The following is a 27,824-nucleotide window of genomic DNA, read 5'->3' on the forward strand; positions in this document are numbered from 1 at the left end:
TTTAAAAACTAGGAAAATGAAATGATCAAAAAGTTATGATTATGCCAGAATTTATGTTCTTACATAAATACAAAAAAAGAAAAGCAGTTTAAAGATTATGGTGCGAAAATAAATATCTAAGTAGTTCTCTAGCTCAGATGCAATAAAGATTCCTTTATAGTTTTGTTTTTTTAATTCTGTCAATAGATGTTGAATAATTATATTGATGCAGCAACTTTATCAACCACTTAAAGGGACAGTCTAGGCCAAAATAAACTTTCATGATTCAGATAGAGCTTGTAATTTTAAACAATTTTCCAATTTACTATTATCACCAATTTTGCTTTGTTCTCTTGGTATTCTTAGTTGAAAGCTTAACCTAGGAGGTTCATATGCTAATTTCTTAGACCTTGAAGGCCACCTCTTTTTAGAATGCATCTTAACAGTTTTTCACCACTAGAGGGTGTTACTACTTCACGTGTTTCATATAGATAAAACTGTGCTCGTGCACGTGAAGTTATCTGGGAGCAGGCACTGATTGGCTAAACTGCAAGTCGGTCAAAAGAACTGAAATAAAGGGGCAGTTTGCAGAGGCTTAGATACAAGATAATCACAGAGGTTAAAAGTATATTAATATAACTGTGTTGGTTATGCAGAACTGGGGAATGGGTAATAAAGGGATTATCTATCTTTTAAAACAATAAAAATTCTGGTGTAGACTGTCCCTTTAAGCAACTTGGTATCAAGATCTCTGGTTAATTTTCTAAAAGTCCCTCAATTGCCCCTAAATTTCAATATAGTAATCTTTATTAAAACACAATAAAAATGGTAGCATCTTTATTTTTTAATAAAGTACCTGCAAAAGACAGTTATAAAGGGCTAAAAATGGCGGCTGAGGGGTGTTAGAACAAAATGGAAAATTGCCTTTACATAGTGGTCTATGGGAACTTTGAGTTACCTGTAAATATATAGGTATATGCTTATTTACATATATATTTATGTGTTAATATGTGAAAATACACATATTAACACATAAATATTTATTCATATACATAAATATTTCAGTTTGCTGCCCATCGCTGAGCAATTTACCCCCTTCGCTGCGCTAGGTTGAGAACGAGCCTATGGAAGCACGCTCTTGTGCGTGCAATGCTTCCGTGCAATGCGAATGAGAGGTCGCATTTGCATTGCACCTAACTTGTAATAAAGAATATAGACTTTTTTAAATAGCGGTAGTCTATTTTGGATATTAACAATATAAAGTAGAGAAGCTAAACAGTACACTGCAGAACTAGTAAAAATATATATACATCAAAAACATTAAAAATAACAACATTAAAAATAACAAATCATATATTCAGCATGCTTATATACAAAAACATAAAAAGTCCTTAGAAACCACCAATAGGAATAGTAATGGCGTCCCAAGAACAACGCTGTGATCAGTAGATAAATGCAGTTGGTCTGGAACAAATGAAAAAAATACTTCAAAATATGGTGCATTTTAGTACTTACACCATATGATGAGACTAGTAGATCCAAAAAAAATTCCTCTTCCGACGTGGCATAAAAGAGAACTGATAAGTCTTGTAGAGAGCGGTATAGTTACAACCGGGTGTCAACCGCATATAACAGCAACAGTCTTCTTGTTTACTTATATATACCATTCTGTGGTCTGTAATTCCTGGGCTATACCCAATACTATGGGCTCCTTGGCAGGGTCGGCTCTAAGGGGGGGGCATTTGGGGCAATGCCCCCCCAAATGGAATGCTGTGCCCCCCAGGGCAAAAGAAGTGATTTAAAAAAAAAATATTATTATTTTTTTTTTTTTACATTTTAAAAGTGACGGAACGTCCAGGGTCCCAAATGTCGCATCAACCATTTGCAGCCACTGGACCCTGGAGATCCGCCACTGGAGGGCCCAGCTAATCTCTTTACTCTCCTCTATTTACAACCAGATAACAAATAAAGTTGCATTTCCCTGCTGGTGCTCTCACAGTTAACCTAGGGCTTGCAATGCCCCTCCTCCTGCTAGCCCAATTACTACTGAGCTGCAGTGAGATGATGACATCATCAGACCTCAGCAGGAAGTGCTGGGAGAAGCTAACAGTCAGTGAGAGGGAAGGCAGAAGTAATTTTGTGAAAACACAGCCGTATAACCAATGTGTGTGTGAGAGTAGTATCCCTTCCCTATTGTGCTTTATATCCTGGCAGCCACAGATAAAGAAGCAAATTGTGTGTGCGTGTGCATATATATATATATATATGTGAGTGTATATGTGTGTGTGTGTGTGTGTATAGTGTGTATATATATATATATATATATATATATATATATAATGTGTGTGTATATACATACTGTATATACTGTGTGTGTGCTAGTAAATATCATTAATAATATCTGTACAAGTAATGTACTGCTTGGCACTCAAACTTATTGTCACGTAAAAGCTTATTTAATCATTAGTAGGGTCATTGGTAGAGCTACACATGCAAACAGTGTTCACTGGCTGTGTCATATGTGGGAGACATTCCTGAGATATGACAAATGTAACCCCTGCACTGCCATAAATCTGGTAAATGTAACTGCTGCGGCATTGCCAGACATCTTATAAATGTAACCCCTATACTCCTTGAGATATGACACATGTAACCGCTGCACTTCCAGAAATATAAACAAATCTAACTCCTGCACAGCCAGAGATCTGATAAATGTAACCCCTGGACTGCCACAGTAGGTCTGCTCTTATTTTGACTCTCATACATGCTTTTTAAATGTGTGCCCCCTCGTGAAGAACAAAATGCCCCCCCATTTCATTCATTCTGGAGCCGACCCTGCTCCTTGGAGACACAGTGTGGAGCAATGTTTCAGAGGCCCCACCTCCTTTCTCAAGCTCTGAATATCGCTTTTTGTGTAAGCGATATTATGTGATCAACTCGTAATCTGGCCCAAATTGTTTTACGGTTTCTTATCTTACTATCTCTTCAGAGGCCAACTAGGGACAGATAAAGCTTGTGAAGGCAGCAGTTCCTAATTTTCAGAATTGGAAAACTCACAATTTTCAAAGATAAATGACAGTAAAAAGAGGGAAAATAAAGCAACTTCATTGTGAGATAATATGGAATCTTACCAAAACTATTACATTGGAAATACAATAGTTTTTCCACTTACCAGCATGAAATGGGAGCATTTTCTAAACACAACTGTTACTTTGAAATTAAAAAAATCCCTCTGTGGTTTCTTTCTTCTGAAAAAGAGCAGACACAGTATAAGAAGCCAAAATGGACCTGAGCAAAGCATAGAATGTCCACTAAAGGACATTGCACTTAAGAAATTTTTCACTTATGAAAAATGGAAAGGTACTTTCTACTAATGCTCATTGGTTTATAGGTACCTTCCTACTAATGCTCATTGGTTTACAGGTACCTTCCTACTAATGCTCATTGGTTTACAGGTACCTTCCTACTAATGCTCATTGGTTTACACGTACCTTCCTACTAATGCTCATTGGTTTATAGTTACCTTCCTACTAATGCTCATTGGTTTATAGGTACCTTCCTACTAATGCTCATTGGTTTATAGGTACCTTCCTACTAATGCTCATTGGTTTATAGGTACCTTCCTACTAATGCTCATTGGTTTATAGGTATCTCCCTACTAATGCTCATTGTTTTAGAGGTACCTTCCTACTAATGCTTATTGGTTAATACATACATTCTGCTAATGACTATGTTTATATGCTACCTTTCAATGTCAATGGTAGCATTTTTTGAGCATAGTGTCCCTTTACCTGAGACCATAGCTAGTTGTCTCCCACCCAACAGACTTTTCTATTGATGTTAAACCTGATTACTTGGCACATTTTCTGTTCATGTGAAGAGTGATAAAGTATAGTTATTTAACTGAGTTTATGCTATATATTACAGAAGGGAGATTAGGATGTGAATGTACTTTTATTGAGGGACGTTATGCTTTTGTGAAACTTTTTTTGGCTTCTTTAAATCTTGGCTTATTTACACTGTATGCTAATTGTCTTAATGTTTTAGCAAACTATTTTTTTATTTTTTTTTACAGCCCAACACGCCTTCCAGTTACGTGCGCACATGTATCAGGCTCGGGGACTTATAGCTGCAGACAGTTCTGGGCTCTCTGATCCTTTTGCAAAAGTGACATTTATCTCACACTGCCAAACCACAAAGGTAAATAAATGACATAATATGATCGATGAAGTTCGTTGTTGGAAATACAATGGTGAGATTGCTAATGCTTCTTGTAATGCTTTGCTGAGACAAAGCCATTCAGTAAAAGTATTGTAAATGTAAAAGCATGAAATATGTCATTTCAAGCTTATGCCAATTATTTTTCAATGATAAATTAAACTGTGCACTCACAGCTGTTAAGCCAACATTAATAAAGCTGAGCACAGAATGATGAATTGATATAATAATGTTAAAAGCAGCTTTAAAATAGACTTACCTATAAACTTTAACTGCATGCTAAATGTCTTAATACATTTTTATTCTTTTTATATTTTATTCGTTCACAATTGGCTTAGCATTTGAGTAATATCTAAAATGGATTTTACTGGACACCCCAAGTGTATTATGTGAGGGATTCAGCGCTTTTCTGCTGCACAACATGCAGATGTTAGCTCGCCCCCAAACTAGCGCTCAGGTTTTACCAAATCCTTTTGGATTTGTAATATGAGAGTAAAAAAGAAGCACAATAGTGCTATTATTTTTGTAATCTAGCCCTTTAAGTGTATTTTCTGGGAGGGATATTAATATTAGGGTCTAATAGATCATTATCTGAGATTTGAGGCCAGAAACAATTCCATCAGGAAATCAGGCCTTAAAGGGACAGTCTATTCTAAAATTGTGATTTTAAAAAAAGATATATAATCCCTTTATTACCCAACACTGTTATATTAATATACTTTTTACCTCTAGGATTACCTTGTATCTAAGCCTCTGCAGAATGTCCTCTTATCTCAGGGCTGTTTACAACTTGCCTTTTAGCCAATCAGTGCGGTCTCATTTGTAACTCCACAGTAGTGAGCACAGTGTTATCTATATGGCACACATTAACTAGCTCTGTCTTGCTCTGAAAAACTTATAAAATGCACTGAGATGAAGGTGGCCAGCAGGGGCTTGCAGACAGGCAAAGATATAGAGATTTCGATAAAGTATATTAATATAACTGTGTTGGTTATGCAAAGCTGGGGATTGGGTAGTCATTAAATGCGTTATCTATTTTTTCAAACAATAAAACATGTGGAATTGACTGTCTCTTTAAGAAACTATATACAAGGGTTTTGTTTAGACATTTGTATTCTGGTCATTCGGTAGCTGATGAATAGGGAAGGTGGCGGCACCAGCGGCATTCAGCTATTTTGAAAGCCAGATTTCTTTTTGTGAAAGTGCAACACACTAAGATCTTGATTTTGCAGCCAAGATTTTGATTTTGCAGCCAAAATCTTCCTCATTCGAATGACTCGAATACACATGCCTAGACTTGTTTATTACATAAAAAACACAATAAATTAATAATGTAGGTAGAAAAAACCTATTAATATTATATTTGATGTTACTTGTTCAAGTCTTATTTTTTAGGATCCTCAGGCCCAAAGGCAACCATTCAAATCTTCATTGGATTTAATTTGCTTTCATTAAGTGTATAGATTATATACATATAAATACAGTGTGTGTAAGTGTGTATATATAAAATAATATTAATTGTGAGAGGGGCTGGAAGTCTTGGTGAGTTCCCACACTTTTTTTTATAGGACTTGACCCCTGCATGACACAGTGTAATATGCCATGTGTTGTTGTTCATCAAAGGTTGTATTTACCTCATTTTAAGACCTGCTAAGGACCAGATGATTGTTATTATGTCCTGATACGTGAAACCATAGAATTCAAAAAGGGTGTACTTTCTTTTTAGCATGACTGTGTGTATATATATATATATATATATATATATATATATATATACAGGGAGTGCAGAATTATTAGGCAAATGAGTATTTTGACCACATCATCCTCTTTATGCATGTTGTCTTACTCCAAGCTGTATAGGCTTGAAAGCCTACTACCAAATAAGCATATTAGGTGATGTGCATCTCTGTAATGAGAAGGGGTGTGGTCTAATGACATCAACACCCTATATCAGGTGTGCATAATTATTAGGCAACTTGCTTTCCTTTGGCAAAATGGGTCAAAAGAAGGACTTGACAGGCTCAGAAAAGTCAAAAATAGTGAGATATCTTGCAGAGGGATGCAGCACTCTTAAAATTGCAAAGCTTCTGAAGCATGATCATCGAACAATCAAGCGTTTCATTCAAAATAGTCAACAGGTTCGCAAGAAGCGTGTGGAAAAACCAAGGCGCAAAATAACTGCCCATGAACTGAGAAAAGTCAAGCGTGCAGCTGCCAAGATGCCACTTGCCACCAGTTTGGCCATATTTCAGAGCTGCAACATCACTGGAGTGCCCAAAAGCACAAGGTGTGCAATACTCAGAGACATGGCCAAGGTAAGAAAGGCTGAAAGACGACCACCCCTGAACAAGACACACAAGCTGAAACGTCAAGACTGGGCCAAGAAATATCTCAAGACTGATTTTTCTAAGGTTTTATGGACTGATGAAATGAGAGTGAGTCTTGATGGGCCAGATGGATGGGCCCGTGTCTGGATTGGTAAAGGGCAGAGAGCTCCAGTCCGACTCAGACGCCAGCAAGGTGGAGGTGGAGTACTGGTTTGGGCTGGTATCATCAAAGATGAGCTTGTGGCGCTTTTCGGGTTGAGGATGGAGTCAAGCTCAACTCCCAGTCCTACTGCCAGTTTCTGGAAGACACCTTCTTCAAGCAGTGGTACAGGAAGAAGTCTGCATCCTTCAAGAAAAGCATGATTTTCATGCAGGACAATGCTCCATCACACGCGTCCAAGTACTCCACAGCGTGGCTGGCAAGAAAGGGTATAAAAGAAGAAAATCTAATGACATGGCCTCCTTGTTCACCTGATCTGAACCCCATTGAGAACCTGTGGTCCATCATCAAATGTGAGATTTACAAGGAGGGAAAACAGTACACCTCTCTGAACAGTGTCTGGGAGGCTGTGGTTGCTGCTGCACGCAATGTTGATGGTGAACAGATCAAAACACTGACAGAATCCATGGATGGCAGGCTTTTGAGTGTCCTTGCAAAGAAAGGTGGCTATATTGGTCACTGATTTGTTTTTGTTTTGTTTTTGAATGTCAGAAATGTATATTTGTGAATGTTGAGATGTTATATTGGTTTCACTGGTAAAAATTAATATTTGAAATGGGTATATATTTGTTTTTTGTTAAGTTGCCTAATAATTATGCACAGTAATAGTCACCTGCACTCACAGATATCCCCCTAAAATAGCTATAACTAAAAACAAACTAAAAACTACTTCCAAAACTATTCAGCTTTGATATTAATGAGTTTTTTGGGTTCATTGAGAACATGGTTGTTGTTCAATAATAAAATTAATCCTCAAAAATACAACTTGCCTAATAATTCTGCACTCCCTGTATGTATATATATATATATATATATATATATATATATATATATATATATATATATATATATATATATATATATATATAAAACACACTTTTTCGCATGACTGTATACATATATATATACTGTATAATTATATATAAAACACACTTTTTCGCATGACTGTATACATATACAGGGAGTGCAGAATTATTAGGCAAGTTGTATTTTTGAGGATTAATTTTATTATTGAACAACAACCATGTTCTCAATGAACCCAAAAAACTCATTAATATCAAAGCTGAATATTTTTGGAAGTAGTTTTTAGTTTGTTTTTAGTTTTAGCTATTTTAGGGGGATATCTGTGTGTGCAGGTGACTATTACTGTGCATAATTATTAGGCAACTTAACAAAAAACAAATATATACCCATTTCAATTATTTATTTTTACCAGTGAAACCAATATAACATCTCAACATTCACAAATATACATTTCTGACATTCAAAAACAAAACAAAAACAAATCAGTGACCAATATAGCCACCTTTCTTTGCAAGGACACTCAAAAGCCTGCCATCCATGGATTCTGTCAGTGTTTTGATCTGTTCACCATCAGCATTGCGTGCAGCAGCAACCACAGCCTCCCAGACACTGTTCAGAGAGGTGTACTGTTTTCCCTCCTTGTAAATCTCACATTTGATGATGGACCACAGGTTCTTAATGGGGTTCAGATCAGGTGAACAAGGAGGCCATGTCATTAGATTTTCTTCTTTTATACCCTTTCTTGCCAGCCACGCTGTGGAGTACTTGGACGCGTGTGATGGAGCATTGTCCTGCATGAAAATCATGTTTTTCTTGAAGGATGCAGACTTCTTCCTGTACCACTGCTTGAAGAAGGTGTCTTCCAGAAACTGGCAGTAGGACTGGGAGTTGAGCTTGACTCCATCCTCAACCCGAAAAGGCCCCACAAGCTCATCTTTGATGATACCAGCCCAAACCAGTACTCCACCTCCACCTTGCTGGCGTCTGAGTCGGACTGGAGCTCTCTGCCCTTTACCAATCCAGCCACGGGCCCATCCATCTGGCCCATCAAGACTCACTCTCATTTCATCAGTCCATAAAACCTTAGAAAAATCAGTCTTGAGATATTTCTTGGCCCAGTCTTGACGTTTCAGCTTGTGTGTCTTGTTCAGTAGTGGTCGTCTTTCAGCCTTTCTTACCTTGGCCATGTCTCTGAGTATTGCACACCTTGTGCTTTTGGGCACTCCAGTGATGTTGCAGCTCTGAAATATGGCCAAACTGGTGGCAAGGGGCATCTTGGCAGCTGCACGCTTGACTTTTCTCAGTTCATGGGCAGTTATTTTGCGCCTTGGTTTTTCCACACGCTTCTTGCGACCCTGTTGACTATTTTGAATGAAACGCTTGATTTTCGATGATCACGCTTCAGAAGCTTTGCAATTTTAAGAGTGCTGCATCCCTCTGCAAGATATCTCACTATTTTTGACTTTTCTGAGCCTGTCAAGTCCTTCTTTTGACCCATTTTGCCAAAGGAAAGGAAGTTGCCTAATAATTATGCACACCTGATATAGGGTGTTGATGTCATTAGACCACACCCCTTCTCATTACAGAGATGCACATCACCTAATATGCTTAATTGGTAGTAGGCTTTCGAGCCTATACAGCTTGGAGTAAGACAACATGCATAAAGAGGATGATGTGGTCAAAATACTCATTTGACTAATAATTCTGCACTCCCTGTATATATATACTGTATAAATATAAATATATATATATATATATATATATATATATATATATATATAAACACACTTTGGAACCCTTCCCATCTTTCTTTAAAACCCTTCTTTAAAAACATTTTTTTTCAATCTAAAGCTAAAGCAATGTCAGAAAGGATAAACTTTCTCTGTTAAATCTGTTTTACCATAGACTTATAATATAAAGATGCGCTATCTTTACCGTTCCACTTGTAAACTGGGCCCATGTCAGTAAAATATTGACTATTGTAATTTTGCTGGATTTTTGACAACTGTATAATGTGCTTCCGGTTAGGTTATATTATACCGAGCAGGATCCTGACATATTAAAAGCAGTGACATCATTCTGTATTACTGTCACTTTTTGGTTTTTACATAAATGTTTTGTAACTTTAAAACTGCATAAAAATGCAAAAATGTAAAGCTCAAATGTTGTATCCTGCACACTAACCCCAAGTAAATTACAGTTGTAAAAAAGCCATCAGTATCACTGATCTGTAAGTGTGCACGCTTTTTTCTTTTGTTATTCAGAAAGGACATACAAATTTAAACAACTTTCAAATTTACTTCTATTATCAAATTTTGTTAGTTGTCTTGTTATCCTTTGTTGAAAAGCAGGAAGGTAAGCTCATGAGTGTGCACATGTCTGCAGCACTATATGGTAGCAGTTTTGCAACAATGTAATACATTATCAAGAGCACTAGATAGCAGCACTATTTCCTGCCATGTAGTGATCCAGACATGTGCACACTACCTATCTAGATATCTCTTCAACAAAGTCTAAAATATGAATGAAGCAAATTTGACAATATAAGTAAATTGGAAACTTTTTTTTAAACTGTATGCTCTGCTTGAAACATAAAAAAAATGTTTTTGGGTTTCATGTCCCTTTAAAGTATAAAAATGGGAGAGCGGTAGGAACAAGAGAAAATACAGTAACATCGTGAGTGGTAACCATTCTTTTGTAGGAGTGTTCAGCAGATTAATGTCCCTTTAACCCCTTAATGACCGGACCATTTTTCAAATTTCTTACCGTTAAGGACCAAGGCTATTTTTACATTTCTGCAGTGTTTGTGTTTAGCTGTAATTGTCCTCTTACTCATTTACTGTACCCACAAACATTATATAGCGTTTTTTCTCGCCAATAAATGGACTTTCTAAAGATACCATTATTTTCATCATATCTTATAATTTACTATTAAAAAAAATTAATATGATGAAAACATTGAAAAAAAACCCACACTTTTTCTAACTTTGACCCCCAAAATCTGTTACACATCTACAACCACTACAAAACACCCATGCTAAATAGTTTTTAAATATTGTCCTGAGTTTAGAAATACTCAATGTTTACATGTTCTTTGCTTTTTTCAATATTAGCAACAGTTATATTGTAGCACTGATATCTGTCAGGAATCCCTGAATAACCCTTCACATGTGTATATATATATATTTTAGTACATAAGGGGCATATTTATCAAGCTCCATATGGAGCTTGAAGCCCCGTGTTTCTAAAGACCGCTGCTCCATAAACTGTCCGCCTGCTCTGAGGAGGCGGACAGAACTTGCAAGAAATCAACCCGATCCAATATGATCGGGTTGATTGACAGCCCCTGCTAGCGGCCGATTGGCCGCGAATCTGCAGGGGTGGCATTGCACCAGAAGTTCACAAGAACTACTGGTGCAATGATAAATGCCGACAGCGTATGCTGTCGCCATTTATCGATGTGCAGCGGACATGATCCGCAAAATTGAATCATGTACGTCCGCACCTTGTTAAATAGGCCCCAAAGTATTGATCTAGGCCCATTTTTTTGTATATTTCATGCCACCATTTAACCGCCAAATGCGATCAAATAAAATAAATTGTTAACTTTTTCACTAACTTTAGGTTTCTCTCTGAAATTATTTACAAACAGCTTGTGCAATTATGGCACAAATTGTTGTAAATGCTTCTCTGGGATCCCCTTTGTTCAGAAATAGCAGACATATATGGCTTTCTTTCTTTCTTTCTTTCTGTTTTTTGGTAATTATATGCCGCTAAATGCCGCTGCACACCACACTTGTAGTATGCCCAACAGTGAAAGGGTTAATTAGGTAGCTTGTAGGGTTAATTTTAGCTTTAGTGTACATATCAGTCTCCCACTTGACACATCCCACCCCCTGATCCTTCCCTGACCCCTCTCAAACAGCTCTCTTCCCTCCCCCACCCCCCAAGGGTCACCCCCATCTTAAGTACTGGCAGAAAGTCTGCCAGTACAAAAATATACAAATTATATATTTTCTGCAGTGTAGGATCTCAACCTCCCTGAGCCCCCCCAAACAGCTCTCTAACCCTCCCCCTCTACCTATTTGCCGCCATCTTAGGTACTGGCAGCTGTCTGCCAGTTCTTAGTTTGCTCTAAATTAGTGTCATTTTGTTTTTAAAAAACAACAAAAAACTATTTTCCATAGTGTAGCTGCTCCCACCTCATTAGCATACCCCCTCCCCCCAGATCCCTTTCCATACACCGATCCCACATAGGATCCCCCTCTCCTCCTTCCCCCCTCTCTCCTTCGCACTCTCTGCCATACTGTAGTGTGGTGCAGCGGTCCCACCTGCTCCCGCCCCCCTTCATGACCGTTTCCCACTCTCCTCCAGCGATGGGCCGCCCACCCACCTCCCTCCAAGCCCTCCGACGTCACCAACAATCTGCACTATCACTGGCCCTCTCTGCATCGGTTACTGCCTAAAGGGTATTGCACGATGCCTCAATATCGCTGCAATACCCTGAGAGCGGCTGGAAACGATCACAACCGCTTCCAGTGCTCAGTTTAACAGAGGAGGTGCTATGTACATCCATGGTCCTTAACTGTTTTGTTTTTTTGAGGACGTACATAGCATGTCCTTGGTCATTAAGGAGTTAAAGTGTAAGGGATATTGTTTTTTGTTGTTTTTTTTTTTCACTTAAAGAGACAGTAAAGTCAAAATCAAACATTTGTGATCCTGATAGAACATTCCATTTTAAACAACTTTCCAATTTAATTATATTATCAATTTTGCTTAATTCTCTTGGTACCTTTTGTTAAAGATTATCCCTAGGTGAGCTCAGGAGCATGAATGTGTCCTTAACCATCTGGCAGCAGTGTTTGTAACTATGTATAACACTGTTTAAACATTGTTCCAAACACTGCTGCCATAGAATACTAAAGACACTCTGTGGCAGCAGAGTTTGCAACTATATATAGCATTGCTATAAACTTTGTTGCAAAAACTGCTGCCAGATGGCTAAATATCAATGCACTCTCCTAATCTCACCTAAGATTACTCTTTAATAAAGGGTACCAAGAGAGCTAAAGAAAATTGATAATTCAAGTCAAATGGAAAGTTGTTTAAAATTGCATGTTCTATCAGACTCATAACTGCTTAATTTTGGCTTTACTGTCCCTTTAAAGGGCCATAATACCCAAATGTTTAAACACTTGAAAGTGATGCAGCATAGCTGTAAAAAGCTGATTAGAAAATATCACCTGAACATCTCTATGTAAAAAAGAAAGATATTTTACCTCAAAAGTTCCTCAGTAGCCACCTCCCATTGTAAAGGATTTCTAAGCAGCATTTTAGTGTGTTTGTCCTGGGACAACTGAAGGGACTAGCATCGTGCACTCTCATATTATTTCACCAATCAGGTAAAGGAAGTTTACTATGAAATCTCATGAGAGTTAAGTCAAATCTCATGAGATCACAGTAAGAGTTCATGACCTCAGCACTGCTGATGCTGATTGGCTGCTGTTCATTTCTTCATTTTTTTTAATTTTTTTACCTGCAGCTGGGAGCAGCTGAGTATAACTTTTTACACAGAACTTACTCTGCTGAGCTGAAGAAATTGTGAGGTAAAATATCTTCCTTTTTTACATAGAGATGCTCAGGTGATATTTTCCTGTCAGCTTTTTACAGTTATACTGCATCAGTTTCAAGTGATTTAGCATATGAGTATTATGTCCCTTTAAGTCTTCTTTGCTCACAACTTGCTGCTTATTTTAAACCTATGATTCTTTAAACAACTACTACAGATCTGATAAAATGTTCGATTTATCATTCTCATGAACCTTGCTGCTCTTGCAAAATGTATGAATTGTGCTTGAGTGGTGAAATCAGCCAGATTTGACAGTCTATCTCTCCATGCATAGCTGCTGAGATTGATACAGTTTAAGTACTAGCTCCATGATCATTAAGGAAGAGGTAATGATTCAAAAGGGGGCACAGCATAGATGGACAAAGTAATCTTTAAAATAAAAGAAGATAGTTTCCACTTTCCTTGGCACATAGTTTATGTCAAAATAGTAATTTCTTAACCCATAAAAAGACAGTAAATTGTAAACATCCAGGAACAGCCATGTCTCTCTTTCAGCTAAAAATAAATCCCTGTACCCTTTCCTTCCCTTATTGGAAAGAGGAGAATCTCCTCAGATAGCATGTAGTCAAAGTGGAAATTACTTAAATTACTATGTTTAATATATATTACATTTAGAGGCCTATTAACTAAAGGTCTTGCGGACCTTATCCGACAGTGCGGATCAGGTCCGCAAGACCTCGCTGAATGCGGAGAGCAATACGTTCTCCGTATTCAGCATTGCACCAGCAGCTCACAAGAGCTGCTGGTACAACGCCGCCCCCTGCAGGCCGCCAGCAGGGGGTGTCAATCGACCGGATCGTACTCGATCGGGTTGAATTCCGGCAATTCCTGTCCGCCTGCTCAGAGCAGGCAGACAGGGTTATGGAGCAGCAGTCTTTGTGACCGCTGCTTCATAACTGCTGTTTCTGACGAGTCTGAAGACTCGCCAGAAACACGAGCCCACAAGCTTTACGGAGCTTGATAAATGGGCCCCTTAGAGTGATAGCAGTGCTGAATGTGTCATTTTCAAGACAAAGCTAAAGTAATGGTAAAGTTTCCAATTCGTCTAATCCGATCAGGAATGGAAACAATATTTTAGATAGACTTTAATTCATCCATTCTATATGTATATACATGTGTGTGTATGTGTGTATGTATATATATATATATATATATATATATATATATATATAAAACACACAAAGTAATCAGCACTATAAAATCATATATACAAAATATCTATTCCCAAATTAAAATGACTAACAATCTATAACAGACACAAGGAATGTAAATATATGTCTGTCAGTGAGATCAAACAATGTGGGGCTCACTTATCACCATATATTATTATTGCAGGATCTCTTGTTTGAGCAAAATTTTAACGATTCAAAAATTTCAAGGTATCAATACAAGCAATAGGTGTTTATAAAATATGTTGATACAAATGGAGCTTGATGCTCCTGTTTCAGCGTGAGCCTTCAGGATTGCGTAGTTATGAAGCAGCGGTTTAAAGACCGCTGCTCCATAATTGGTCCTCTGCCTCTGAGGCTGTGGTCTTCAATCCACCCGATCCTATATGCTACATCGTATCTTGTCTGTCCGCACTTTAGTAAATCGGCGCCAGTAAGTCAAATGCAAGGCACATTAAATGCTGGTGATATACACCTATATAAAAAGTGCTAGGAAACACACTAATAACTGACAGCATGAGTAATGTGCATATCAATACAGGAAATGAAACATACAAAATGCTAGCAGCGTATCAAATAGTAAGCATTATGACAGATCGTTGTGGCAGAGATCTGAAACAAATGTAGGGGAGGGTTTGATAATTTCTATGTATTCTTTTACTACTTCATTTTTTTCCCTTTGTCTTTTTTTTTCTTTAGATTATTTCTCAGACACTCTCCCCCACTTGGAACCAAATGCTGCTATTTAATATCATCAACCTTTATGGGGAACTGAAAGATATAGCTGATGACCCTCCAAATATTGTGATAGAACTTTATGATGATGATGCTTTGGTGAGGAACTGGTTAATATGCTTCAGAAACCACATTATTTACACAGGCTTCCATATTGTTTTGTGCTCATACATATGTCCATTGTAACATTTCCCTTTATTTATAAACCATCAACATTATTGTAGATAGTTTGCACCCTGGTTGCAATGAATACATGAAACCTACATTTACATATTAACATAACAGTTGAGGTTCTGGGCTTAATAGATTTGGAGAGTGATTATGAGACAGGTACCTCAAGTAACATTTTTAATTTGCACATCTCAGATTGTCAGAGATTAACAGAATCAACAATGTTCTTATTTTTATAAAGAATTTCTGAAAGATTTCACATATACTCATTTTTACAAAATAGATTTAAAGGGACATAATACTCATGTGCCAAATCATTTGAAAGTGATGCAGCATAACTGTAAAAAGCTGACTAGAAAATATCACCTGGACATGTAAAAAAGGAAGATATTTTGCCTCAAAAAAATGTTCAGCTTACCAGAGTAAGTGCTGTGTAAAAAGTTATACTTAGGGGAGGAACTGGTGTAGCTGCAGTGGCACAAGGGCTTGGGGGACCCATAGCAGTCAGTCTATACATAGGTGTGTGCAGCATGTGTACAATCCTAAGGCAGGGGGCCTTTAATTAGTGAAAGTTACTGCTTATCTATCCTCTAAATCATTATATAGAGCAGCATGTAAATTATTAATATTGCTAATGAGTTACCTTTTTGGTTCCCCAAAAATAATTTGCACCAGGGCCAACTGTTGTGAAGGTCCATTACCGGTTATACTTCAGCTGCTGTCCAGCTGCAAGTTGAAAAAAACTGAGGTAATACTTTGCTGTGATCTCATGAGATTGCATTGAAATCTCATGAGACTTCATAGAATTTACTTAAAATGAATAGGAAAATGTACTGTGCCTGATGCACACTCCCTGGCGAGTCCTGGGACAAGCATCCTGACTGACTGCTTAGGGTGTAAAATATCTTCCTTTTTTACATACATATGTTAAGGTGATATTTTCTAGTCAGCTTTTTACAGCTCTGCTGCGTCCCTATCAAGTTCTTCAACATTTGGTTATTGTCCCTTTAAGCATGATCTAAGATATATTACTGCTATTTAGTGTAATATTAAAATGGGTGTCTGTATATTTAGGTTATTCTATATTTGTGCTGTTTGAGTGGTTCACAAAAGATGACTTCATTCTGCATTAACAATTATTATTATTAATAATTGTATTAATCGTTTACATTTTACAACTTTTAAATATTTTACTGTGCTGTTTCTCATGGATTTTGCTAAAAGAAAAGAAACATATTGTTCAGTTTATAATTAGTTTGTAATAGCTTGTGCTATTGTCTGTAAATATAACTTCTAGGATGCAGCTAATTATGTACTTTTTATTAATCTATTTAAGATGCTTTTCACCTCTCTCTCTTTCTACACACACACATATCTATCTATCTATCTATCTATCTATCTATCTATCTATCTATCTATCTATCTATCTATCTATCTACTTTCAGGCATATCATAGCCAGTGCTTCACTAGTCACTGACCTCACCGCACATCACTGATTTTATATATATAATATTTTTTAATTCATATTTGTATTGTCTGTAAATATAACTTCTAGGATGCAGCTAATTATATACTTTTTATTAATCTATTTAAGATGCTTTTCACCTCTCTCTCTTTATATATACATAATGATTTTTAACTCATATTTGTATTTTAAATTTGAATGTTGTTCACTTTAACATGTATTTTGTTTTATATTTAAAGGGTAAACCTGAGTATCTTGGGGCAACAGTTGCAGCCCCAACAGTAACATTAAGTGACCAGAAATACACCCCAGCCAAACTGGCTTACTATCCAATTTTTTGTGGAAATCTATCAGGAGGGGATCTGCTTGCTGCATTTGAATTGCTCCAGGTAAATACAGGTGTTTTCATACACAAGGTGCAATAAATTCCTGCTATTGTATAGCCAATGTATTATACGTAAGTGATGAAATTGCTTTCATATTGCTAGTAGATATAGCCACTATAATACAGGTGAGCGATATAGTTGCTTTCATATTGCTAGTATATATAGTCAGTATATTACAGGTGAGAGATAAAGTTGCTTTCATTTTGCTAGTATATATAGTCACTATATTACAGGTGAGCAATGAAGTTGCTTTCATTTTGCTAGTATATATAGTCAGGATATTACAGGTGAGTGATGAAGTTGCTTTCATTTTGCTAGTATATATAGTCACTATATTACAGGTGAGCAATGAAGTTGCTTTCATTTTGCTAGTATATATAGTCAGGATATTACAGGTGAGTGATGAAGTTGCTTTCATTTTGCTAGTATATATAGTCAGTATTTTACAGGTGAGGGATGAAGTTGCTTTCATTTTGATAGTATATATAGTCAGGATATTACAGGTGAGTGATGAAGTTGCTTTCATTTTGCTAGTATATATAGTCAGTATATTACAGGTGAGGGATGAAGTTGCTTTCATTTTGCTAGTATATATAGTCAGTATATTACAGGTGAGGGATGAAGTTGCTTTCATTTTGCTAGTATATATAGTCACTATATTACAGGTGAGGGATGAAGTTGCTTTCATATTGCTAGTATATATAGTCAGGATATTACAGGTGAGTGATGAAGTTGCTTTCATTTTGCTAGTATATAAAGTTACTATATTACAGGTGAGCAATGAAGTTGTTTTCATTTTGCTAGTATATATAGTCACTATTTGAGGTGAATGATGAAATTGCTTTCATTTTGCTAGTATATATAGTCAGTATATTACAGGTAAGCGATGAAGTTGCTTTCATTTTGTTAGTATATACAGTCACTATATTACAGGTGAGCGATGAAGTTGCTTTCATTTTGCTAGTATATAAAGTTACTATAATACAGGTGAGCGATGAACTTGCTTTCATATTGCTAGTATATATAGTCAGTATATTACCGGTGAGTGATGAAGTTGCTTTCATTTTGCTAGTATATATAGTCACTATATTACAGGCGAGTGATAAAGTTGCTTTCATTTTCCTAGTATATATAGTCAGTATATTACAGGTGAGTGATGAAGTTGCTTTCATTTTGCTAGTATATATAGTCAGTATATTACAGGTAAGCGATGAAGTTGCATTAATTTTGCTAGTATATATAGTCACTATATTACAGGTGAGCAATGAAGTTGCTTTCATATTGCTAGTATATATAGTCACTATAATACAGGTGAGCAATATAGTTGCTTTCATATTGCTAGTATATATAGTCAGTATATTACAGGTGAGAGATGAAGTTGCTTTCATTTTGCTAGTATATATAGTCACTATATTACAGGTGAGCAATGAAGTTGCTTTCATTTTGCTAGTATATATAGTCAGTATATTACAGGTGAGTGATGAAGTTGCTTTCATTTTGCTAGAATATAAAGTTACTATATTACAGGTGAGCAATGAAGTTGCTTTCATTTTGCTAGTATATAGTCAGTATATTACAGGTGAGTGATGAAGTTGCTTTCATTTTGCTAGTATATATAGTCACTATATTACAGGTGAGGGATGAAGTTGCTTTCATTTTGCTAGTATATATAGTCACTATATTACAGGTGAGGGATGAAGTTGCTTTCATTTTTCTAGTATATATAGTCAGTATATTACAGGTGAGGGATGAAGTTGCTTTCATTTTGCTAGTATATATAGTCAGTATATTACAGGTGAGGGATGAAGTTGCTTTCATTTTGCTAGTAAATATAGTCAGTATATTATAGGTGAGGGATGAAGTTGCTTTCATTTTGCTATATATATAGTCAGGATATTACAGGTGAGTGATGAAGTTGCTTTAATTTTGCTAGTATATATAGTCAGTATATTACAGGTGAGGGATGAAGTTGCTTTCATTTTGCTAGTAAATATAGTCAGTATATTATAGGTGAGGGATGAAGTTGCTTTCATTTTGCTATATATATAGTCAGGATATTACAGGTGAGTGATGAAGTTGCTTTAATTTTGCTAGTATATAAAGTTACTATATTACAGGTGAGCAATGAAGTTTCTTTCATTTTGCTAGTATATATAGTCACTATTTGAGGTGAATGATGAAATTGCTTTAATTTTGCTAGTATATATAGTCAGTATATTACAGGTAAGCGATGAAGTTGCTTTCATTTTGCTAGTATATACAGTCACTATATTACAGGTGAGCGATGAAGTTGCTTTCATTTTGCTAGTATATAAAGTTACTATAATACAGGTGAGCGATGAACTTGCTTTCATATTGCTAGTATATATAGTCAGTATATTACAGGTGAGTGATGAAGTTGCTTTCATTTTGCTAGTATATATAGTCACTATATTACAGGTGAGTGATAAAGTTGCTTTCATTTTCCTAGTATATATAGTCAGTATATTACAGGTGAGCGATGAAGTTGCTTTCATTTTGCTAGTATATATAGTCAGTATATTACAGGTAAGTGATGAAGTTGCTGTCATTTTGCTAGTATATATAGTCACTATATTACAGGTGAGTGATAAAGTTGCTATCATTTTGCTAGTATATAAAGTTACTATAATACAGGTGAGCGATGAAGTTGCTTTCATATTGCTAGTATATATAGTCAGTATATTACAGGTGAGTGATGAAGTTGCTTTCATTTTGATAGTTTATATAGTCAGTATATTACAGGTGAGTGATGAAGTTGCTTTCATTTTGCTAGTATATAAAGTTTCTATAATACAGGTGAGCGATGAAGTTGCTTTCATATTGCTAGTATATATAGTCCATATATTACAGGTGAGCGATGAAGTTGCTTTCATTTTGCTAGTATATAAATTTACTATAATACAGGTGAGCGATGAAGTTGCCTTCATATTGCTAGTATATATAGTCAGTATATTACAGGTGAGGGATGAAGTTGCTTTCATTTTGCTAGTTTATATAGTCAGTATATTACAGGTGAGTGATGAAGTTGCTTTCATTTTGCTAGTATATATAGTCACTATATAACAGGTGAGTGATGAAGTTGCTGTCATTTTGCTAGTATGTATAGTCAGTATATTACAGGTGAGGGATGAAGTTGCTTTCATTTTGTTAGCATATATAGTCACTATATTACAAGTGAGGGATGAAGTTGCTTTCATTTTGCTAGTATATATAGTCACTATATAACAGGAGAGTGATGCAATTGCTTTCATTTTGATAGTATATATAGTCACTATATTACAAGTGAGGGATGAAGTTGCTTTCATTTTGCTAGTATATATAGTCACTATATAACAGGAGAGTGATGCAATTGCTTTCATTTTGATAGTATATATAGTCACTATATTACATGTGAGTGATGAAGTTGCTTTAATTTTGCTAGAATATATAGTCAGTATATTACAGGTGAGGGATGAAGTTACTTTCATTTTGCTAGTATATATAGTCACTATATCACAGGAGAGTGATGCAATTGCTTTAATTTTGCTAGTTTATATAGTCAGTATATTACAGGTGAGGTATGAAGTTGCTTTCATTTTGCTAGTATATACAGTTACTATTTTAGAGGTGAATGATGAAGTTGCTTTCATTTTGCTAGTATATATAGTCAGTATATTACAGGTGAGGTATAAAGTTACTGTCATTTTGCTAGTATATAAAGTCAGTATATTACAGGTGAATGATGAAGTTTCTGTCATTTTGCTAGTATATATAGTCACTATATTACAGATGAGCGATGAAGTTGCTTTCATTTTGCTAGTATACAAAGTCACTATCTTACAGGTGAGTGATGAAGTTGCTTTCATTTTGCTAGTATATATAGTCACTATATTACAGGTGAGCGTTGAGGTTGCTTTCATTTTGCTAGTATATATAGTCAGTATATTACAGGAGAGCGATGAAGTTGCTTTCATTTTGCTAGTATATATAGTCACTATATTACAGGTGAGCGATGAAGTTGCTTTCATTTTGCTAGTATACAAAGTCACTATCTTACAGGTGAATGATGAAGTTGCTTTCATTTTGCTAGTATATATAGTCAGTATATTACAGGTGAGCGATGAAGTTGATTTCATTTTGCTAGTATACAAAGTCACTATCTTACAGGTGAGTGATGAAGTTGCTTTCATTTTGCTAGTATATATAGTTACTATATTACAGGTGAATGATGAAGTTGCTTTCATTTTGCTAGTATATATAGTCAGTATATTACAGGAGAGCGATGAAGTTGCTTTCATTTTGCTAGTATATATAGTCACTATATTACAGGTGAGCGATGAAGTTGCTTTCATTTTGCTAGTATACAAAGTCACTATCTTACAGGTGAATGATGAAGTTGCTTTCATTTTGCTAGTATATATAGTCACTATATTACAGGAGAGTGATGAAGTTGCTTTCATTTTGCTAGTTTACAAAGTCACTATTTTAGAGGTAAATGATAAAGTTGCTTTCAATTTGGTTAGAATATATAGTCACTATATTACAGGTTAGTGATGAAGTTGCTTTCATTTTGCTAGTATATATAGTCACTATCTAAAAATGAAGCCAAAATCACCAGAGCTGGAATTCAATGTTTTTGCATGCTATCTCTAAAAGATTAAATAATGTTTTCAAAGCTAAATTCTCACTGAAAAAGACTCACCACAACATCTCAAATCCAAAATTGCAACTTCCTAAAGATTTGTGCCTGCACCTTGTTGTAACTGTGAGCTCAGCTGCATTATAATCAATGGAGACGTATCATTCTTACAAACATTGAAAGATCATAAAAGTTAAAACTGCTGCTGATCCTGAGTCCATGAATCAAGCCCATGAATTAGGAGACATAGTTACATGCAACAGTAAACTAAACTGTATAGGGCTGTGTATATAGATAGTATTGCAGTAAATGACAGAATAAAACCATCTCAGGTTACCATTTTCATACACTGGTTTCTTTTCATCTTTCTTTCTATAGATTCCAGAATCTGGTGCAGAAGGACTTCCTCCAATAGAAAGTCCTGATCCAAGCCAAATCTATTCAGTTCCAGCAGATATCCGTCCTGTCCTGAGTAAATATAGAGTGGAAGTAAGTAATTAAAATAAAATCCCCTAATCAGTTTACAATATCCCAATGTAGTAAGCATTAATACTTTATAGGGTGAAAGTGGCATAAAACATGTTGAGATCTGTGCATATTCTAAAAGGGATAATTAAGTCAAAATAGTTTGCATAAAAAATTGTTAAACAATTTTTGGCAAGTATTTTAAAATAATTTTTAAAAAAAAGCAAAATGACTTATATAGCTGTGCTTTCTGGAGTAGACGATCCACCCCCCTTTATCAGTGTTGAACATCAGAAACACAGGCATTGTATTTTAACTAAGTTCACAGCAGCTTATTTGCCTCTAGGCATGCCCCAGCAGATAATGACTGTTAAAGTTTTACATTCTACAATATCAATAGTGGAGATATATATGCAGCCATAAAAGGAATTGTGTGGAGGGAGTTAGAGCTGTACAATTCGGACACTTAAAAGAAAGGGTTAATGGCGAGTCGCTGCAGTATAAATTTGCAGGTAAAGTAATTAAAGTACATATTGTTATATTTTGTCTCTATCCCAACTTGTTTTATGTCCCTTTAATACAGGATTAAGATGTATTTATCAAATCATATATTCCATTAAAATCATTGACACATTTTCTAGAGCTTCACTAAATAGGCACAGAAATAGGTGTAATTTTAATCCTTTAGCTGCCATTAAAATACATACCAGTGGGTTTACCCCCTTGTCTGCCAGAAATATTAAAAAAAGAACTGGCATAGCCCCTTGTGTCTTCAATAACACCCAACACACAAAACAATAGAAGTACATTGGAGAGTTCAGTTGTTTAAAATGTCATGTTCTGTCTGAGTTGTGAAACTTTAATATTGACTTTACTGTCCCTATAACCGTTGTTCTCAATTTCATTGTGTGCTTGTCATAGGTTCTTTTCTGGGGAGTCAGAGAATTAAAGAAAGTGCAGCTTCTTTCTGTCGACCGGCCCCAGGTGATGATTGAGTGTGCAGGAAAAGGAGTCAAATCGTGTGTAATCCAGAGCTACAAGAACAATCCAAATTTCAACGTTGTTGGAGACTGGTTCGAAGTGGTGAGTGTTGTGTTGAAATGGTGCAAATGTATCCTCACTCTTAACATTATTCTATCAATTTTGATAAAATGTACTAAATATTTATTTCAGTGGGATCCTTTTAACTTTAAAAAAATTAACTTATTTTAGCTATTGGGCCCACAGTGTTTTGTAATGCTTTAAATATTATATAGGAGGGGTTGGCAAATTTGTGTAGGTATTTCTACAAGAAAGAAAATATATTTCTTGAAATTTGTATTCAAATTTGTTTGGTTGCAGCCTCATTTTCATTTGTTATTTTTGTGAAGAAATTCTGTTGGGATGAGATTCTGTTTTAAATTTTATAATTTTTCTGATTGTTGCTTTCATTTGGGAATAATAGGTTGACGTTTATTGTAGTCATAAAATATTTTTCTTTAGATTTTTTTCAGAAATTTGAAAATCTAAAAAAGCATTCTTAGATTGTGGGCAATACAAAAACAGACACCAGCTTGATTTGGCTTACCAGGCTGTAGTTTGCCTACCCTTGCTATGTAGGGTTGGAAATTTTCTTTCCTCCTCAGGTCCTGGACTTGTAATTAATAGTAAGAGATTAGGACTTTTTTTTACATTAAGTGGACTAGTATCTTTTTCACACACACATGTGCCCACACACACCCATGGTATTCTTGTTTGCTTCCAAATTAATAGTTTTTATGGGGGGAAAAAGAACTTAAAAAACAATCCAGTTACAATTTTGTTTTTTGGTTAACGAATATTGTTTGAATAGTAATACTCCATGGGGCCAATTTATCATGTTTCTGGTGGACATGATCTGATCCGCTGTAGCGATCATGTCCGACAGACATCGATAAATGCCGACAGCATACGCTGTCAGCATTTATCATTGCACAAGCAATTCTGGTGAACTGCTTGTGCAATGCCGCCCCTGCAGATTTGCAGCCAATCAGCCGCTTTCCAGTCAAGTTCTTTTTGATTTTAGCATTTCCTTTTTCTCTGAAGATCTTTTGTTCAGTAATTTCCTTATCCCCACAAAACAAATACCTTATATGAACATGTAGACCATTCCTTGCTATTTCCTGTTAGGAGTTGCCTGAGAATGAAGTTTTGCATCCTCCGCTGAGTATCTGTGTTGTTGACTGGAGAGCATTTGGTCGCAGCACATTAGTTGGAACTCATATGATCAACTGTCTGAAGCAGTTTTTAAGTAAACCAGTGGAACCACCTGCAATAGAAGCACCAGTTGAGGAAAAAGCAACAGTTGATGGTACAGCTGATGGCGGTAAGTTTTAAACCCCAGACAAGCAGTAAGTAAACCCATAGGTCACAGTGTTTCCCCCCATGATTGTATGACTGATTCTCCTACATAATACATGATCATTACATCATGCCTGCAATTAAAAATGTGTAAGTACAAAATGTACCAGCCTTGAACAACTGCTCCCAAGTAATAGTGATTATTTTCTATGGGTGGTCCTTTAATATATAAGCAATAGCAATACTTACCTACTGCTGAGGTGGATATAGGTTAGACTTGTGCCACTGGTAGTTAACATGTCATTCTAAAATGAATAAATTAGAATAATGGGTACAAAAATAAAAATAAAAAAAGAATACAACACTGTGCACTGTGTACTGTTATAAATAGATACATGCCCATTTAAATTGTCTATGTGACCTCAATTAGAAAAGAAAGAAACTTCCATAGTGTTTAACTGTATATATGTTATTGAAGTGCCCATCTTAGAGCCAGATTATGAGTGGAGCGCAAATTAATGATTCTGCTTGAGCGTTAATTGTGCTAGTAGTAAGCTTTTTGTGCTTGTCGGGTTGCACTCATATTACGAGTTGAAAGTAAACAGTTTTCACTCTTGCGCTAAACCGACAAGAGCAAAAAGCCAAAGTTAGAATATCGTGTACGCGTTCACGTATTCTCTGATAGAAGTCAATGGAGAAAAAAAGCTGAAAAGAAAACCCACTCTCGCATATTCTCATTTGCGCTAACCTGACATGAAAATATGAATATTTCACATTTCCAATGTTCTTCAAATAACCGAATATGTTCTATTTATTCATAAATACATATTTCTACATATATCTGCTGTTTTTTGGTACAATATATATCTATACCTGTATATAGATAATTATATATAGGTATATATATATATATATATATATATATATATATATATATATATATATATATATATACACACATATATTATATATAGGAATATCTATTTAAAAATACTTAGAACATATTATGCTATGTGAAGAACATAGGCACTACAGCTTGTAGTGGGTTCCAATTTTTTTACAATATAACATTAATTTAAAATAGAAAAGTTAAACACGTGTTAAATAGTCATAAGGCAGTCCTCTCACCCTAACTCTGGGGTATAATGCATCAACTGTCCTAACTCAGTTCAGCGCTCTTTTTAGAGCTGGTTTATAACCCTGGCTTTTCTCGGTATGAGCGTCCAAATGATTGATCAAGTGAGCTCAATCTCCGACGTACATTTTGCCTTCCAGCTTTTTGAAGGATCCTTGAAAACAGACATTCATCTATTTATAACAGTGCACAGAATTTATTTTTTGTATCCCATTGTACTTAACGTGAATGTAAAAACAGGTAAAAATGTAATGTAAAAACATTTTAAAACAGGGGCACTTTCATTCTTCAAAGTTTACATTTCAGCCATCTTGTTAAAATACTTACCTTTTCTTCATGAAGCCGAACCAGCGACTCCCCCACCTCCCGCTCATCTCTTCATAGGTCAGAACTTAAAAATCTGGTTTCCTCCAATCACTGCATGGCTTCAGGCAATGTTTGCTCTGGGGGGGAAGCCATGATTGGAGGAAGCTGGATTCTTCATTTCTGACATAAGAAGAGACGAGCGGCAGGCGGGCGAACCGCTGGTCTGCTTCATGAAGAAAAGTTAAAACCCTGATACATATTTCTATATAATTTTTAGACCAATGGGTAAACTGAAAAATAATGAAACAAACAAATGTAAAGGTTATAAAAATGTTAAAAGATACATTTTACCAAAATAGCACTGTACTGTACCTTTAATTCACTACATGGATGCTAAAGTTTTTAAAGAGAATCCATAATACTAAATTTTCACACCACACAGCTTCATAGCAAATGCATTTTCTTCATTCAAATGTACCCTCAGTTAATCATTTATAATCCTCATTATGCATGAAAGAATTTTGACAGTATTTTTAATTTAATAAAAAGATTTTACCTGAAAGAAGTATTAGATAATTACAGCTTTAAATGCAGAATACTTTCGAATTACATAGGGTCTGTTTATCAAAGGGAATTAAAAGCAATGATAAATCAACTGGATTGTAATTGTTTTCGTAACCCTGTAGCTGCCAAAAACGATCTAAACCCATTGCATAGCTAAAGGGTATTATACTCTAAAATACCGTACACAACTACCTTATTTCTGAAAATAGCTGTATACCAAAGCTGGTTATTATATTTTATACTATATACAATCACCTTTTTAAATAAAAATAATCAAGGGACAGTAAAGTCAAACTTAAATATTGATTATTCAGATAAAGCATGACATTTTAAGCAACTTTTTAACATAGTTCTATTTTTGAATTTGCTTTGTTCTTTCTGTATCCTTTGTTGAAGAGTATACCTACGTAGGCTGACAGGAGGTCAAGTGCGTGCATATTTTTATGGCACCAGTATTTACAACAATGTATAGCATAGCTACAAACATTGTTGCAAACACTGCTGCCAAATGGCTAAAGACATGTGCACGCTCATTAGCTCACATAGGATTACTCTTTAAAGGGACAGTGTACTGTAAAATTAGTTTCCAATGTATTAGTTCCCAATGGTTTTCTATACCAGACACTACTGAGTATAAAATGTATGATACATTGCTCCTTTATGTTTATTTTTTGTAAATTAAATTGCTGGATTTGCTCTTTGAAACAACAACCCATCCAAATAGGCTAAGCTTGTAGGGAGATCAGACATCCTTTTCACTCAAAGGCTTCCTTTTCTTTTCTCTCTCTGAATACAATACTTAACAAGAACAATTGAAAGTTAACATTTTATAACTTTATCTCTTCCACTTCTCACTGGGAGTGTAATTTATTTTACTGGCTGTGTACACATAGCTTGTCAATAGCCTATACTTAAGTATTGAAATATTCAGTATAGGTGGGGATACACCCGTCAAAATCAGCTATTTAAAATGACAAATAAAGATAAAGTAAATAGACTAACATAGATCATTAGGAACACATTAAAGGCAAGAACATTGTTGCTTTAACAAAGGATACCAAAAGAACTAATTAGATTTGTTGTTTTAGAAAAGTTTTAATGACCATCCAAATTTATTTTTCAGTCTCTTTCTTAAGATAAAAACAGAAAATACAGGAAATATGTGTTAGAAAATATTAAAAAACACTATATTCAGAACAAAATGGGTTCTTCAGTAGTGATGTCGCGAATAGTTCGCCGGCGAATAGTTCCCGGCGAACATAGCTTGTTCACGTTTGGCGCGGCGGTCGAAC

General features: G+C 35.6%; 1 protein-coding gene across 1 annotated transcript in view; it reads left to right on the plus strand.

Moving 5' to 3' along the window:
• The window catches only part of FER1L6 (fer-1 like family member 6), a 335,220-nt gene that overhangs the window by 167,226 nt on the left and 140,170 nt on the right, over positions 1-27,824 (plus strand). Inside the window, exons 19-24 of the mRNA XM_053715940.1 lie at positions 4,055-4,179; positions 15,046-15,180; positions 16,958-17,107; positions 22,122-22,232; positions 23,130-23,291; positions 24,357-24,552. Of these exons, the coding sequence (XP_053571915.1) occupies positions 4,055-4,179; positions 15,046-15,180; positions 16,958-17,107; positions 22,122-22,232; positions 23,130-23,291; positions 24,357-24,552 (879 nt within the window). The remainder of the gene's footprint in view (positions 1-4,054; positions 4,180-15,045; positions 15,181-16,957; positions 17,108-22,121; positions 22,233-23,129; positions 23,292-24,356; positions 24,553-27,824) is intronic.

This window comes from Bombina bombina, chromosome 5 (assembly GCF_027579735.1).
Source record: "Bombina bombina isolate aBomBom1 chromosome 5, aBomBom1.pri, whole genome shotgun sequence".
Classification (NCBI taxonomy): Eukaryota; Metazoa; Chordata; class Amphibia; order Anura; family Bombinatoridae; genus Bombina; species Bombina bombina.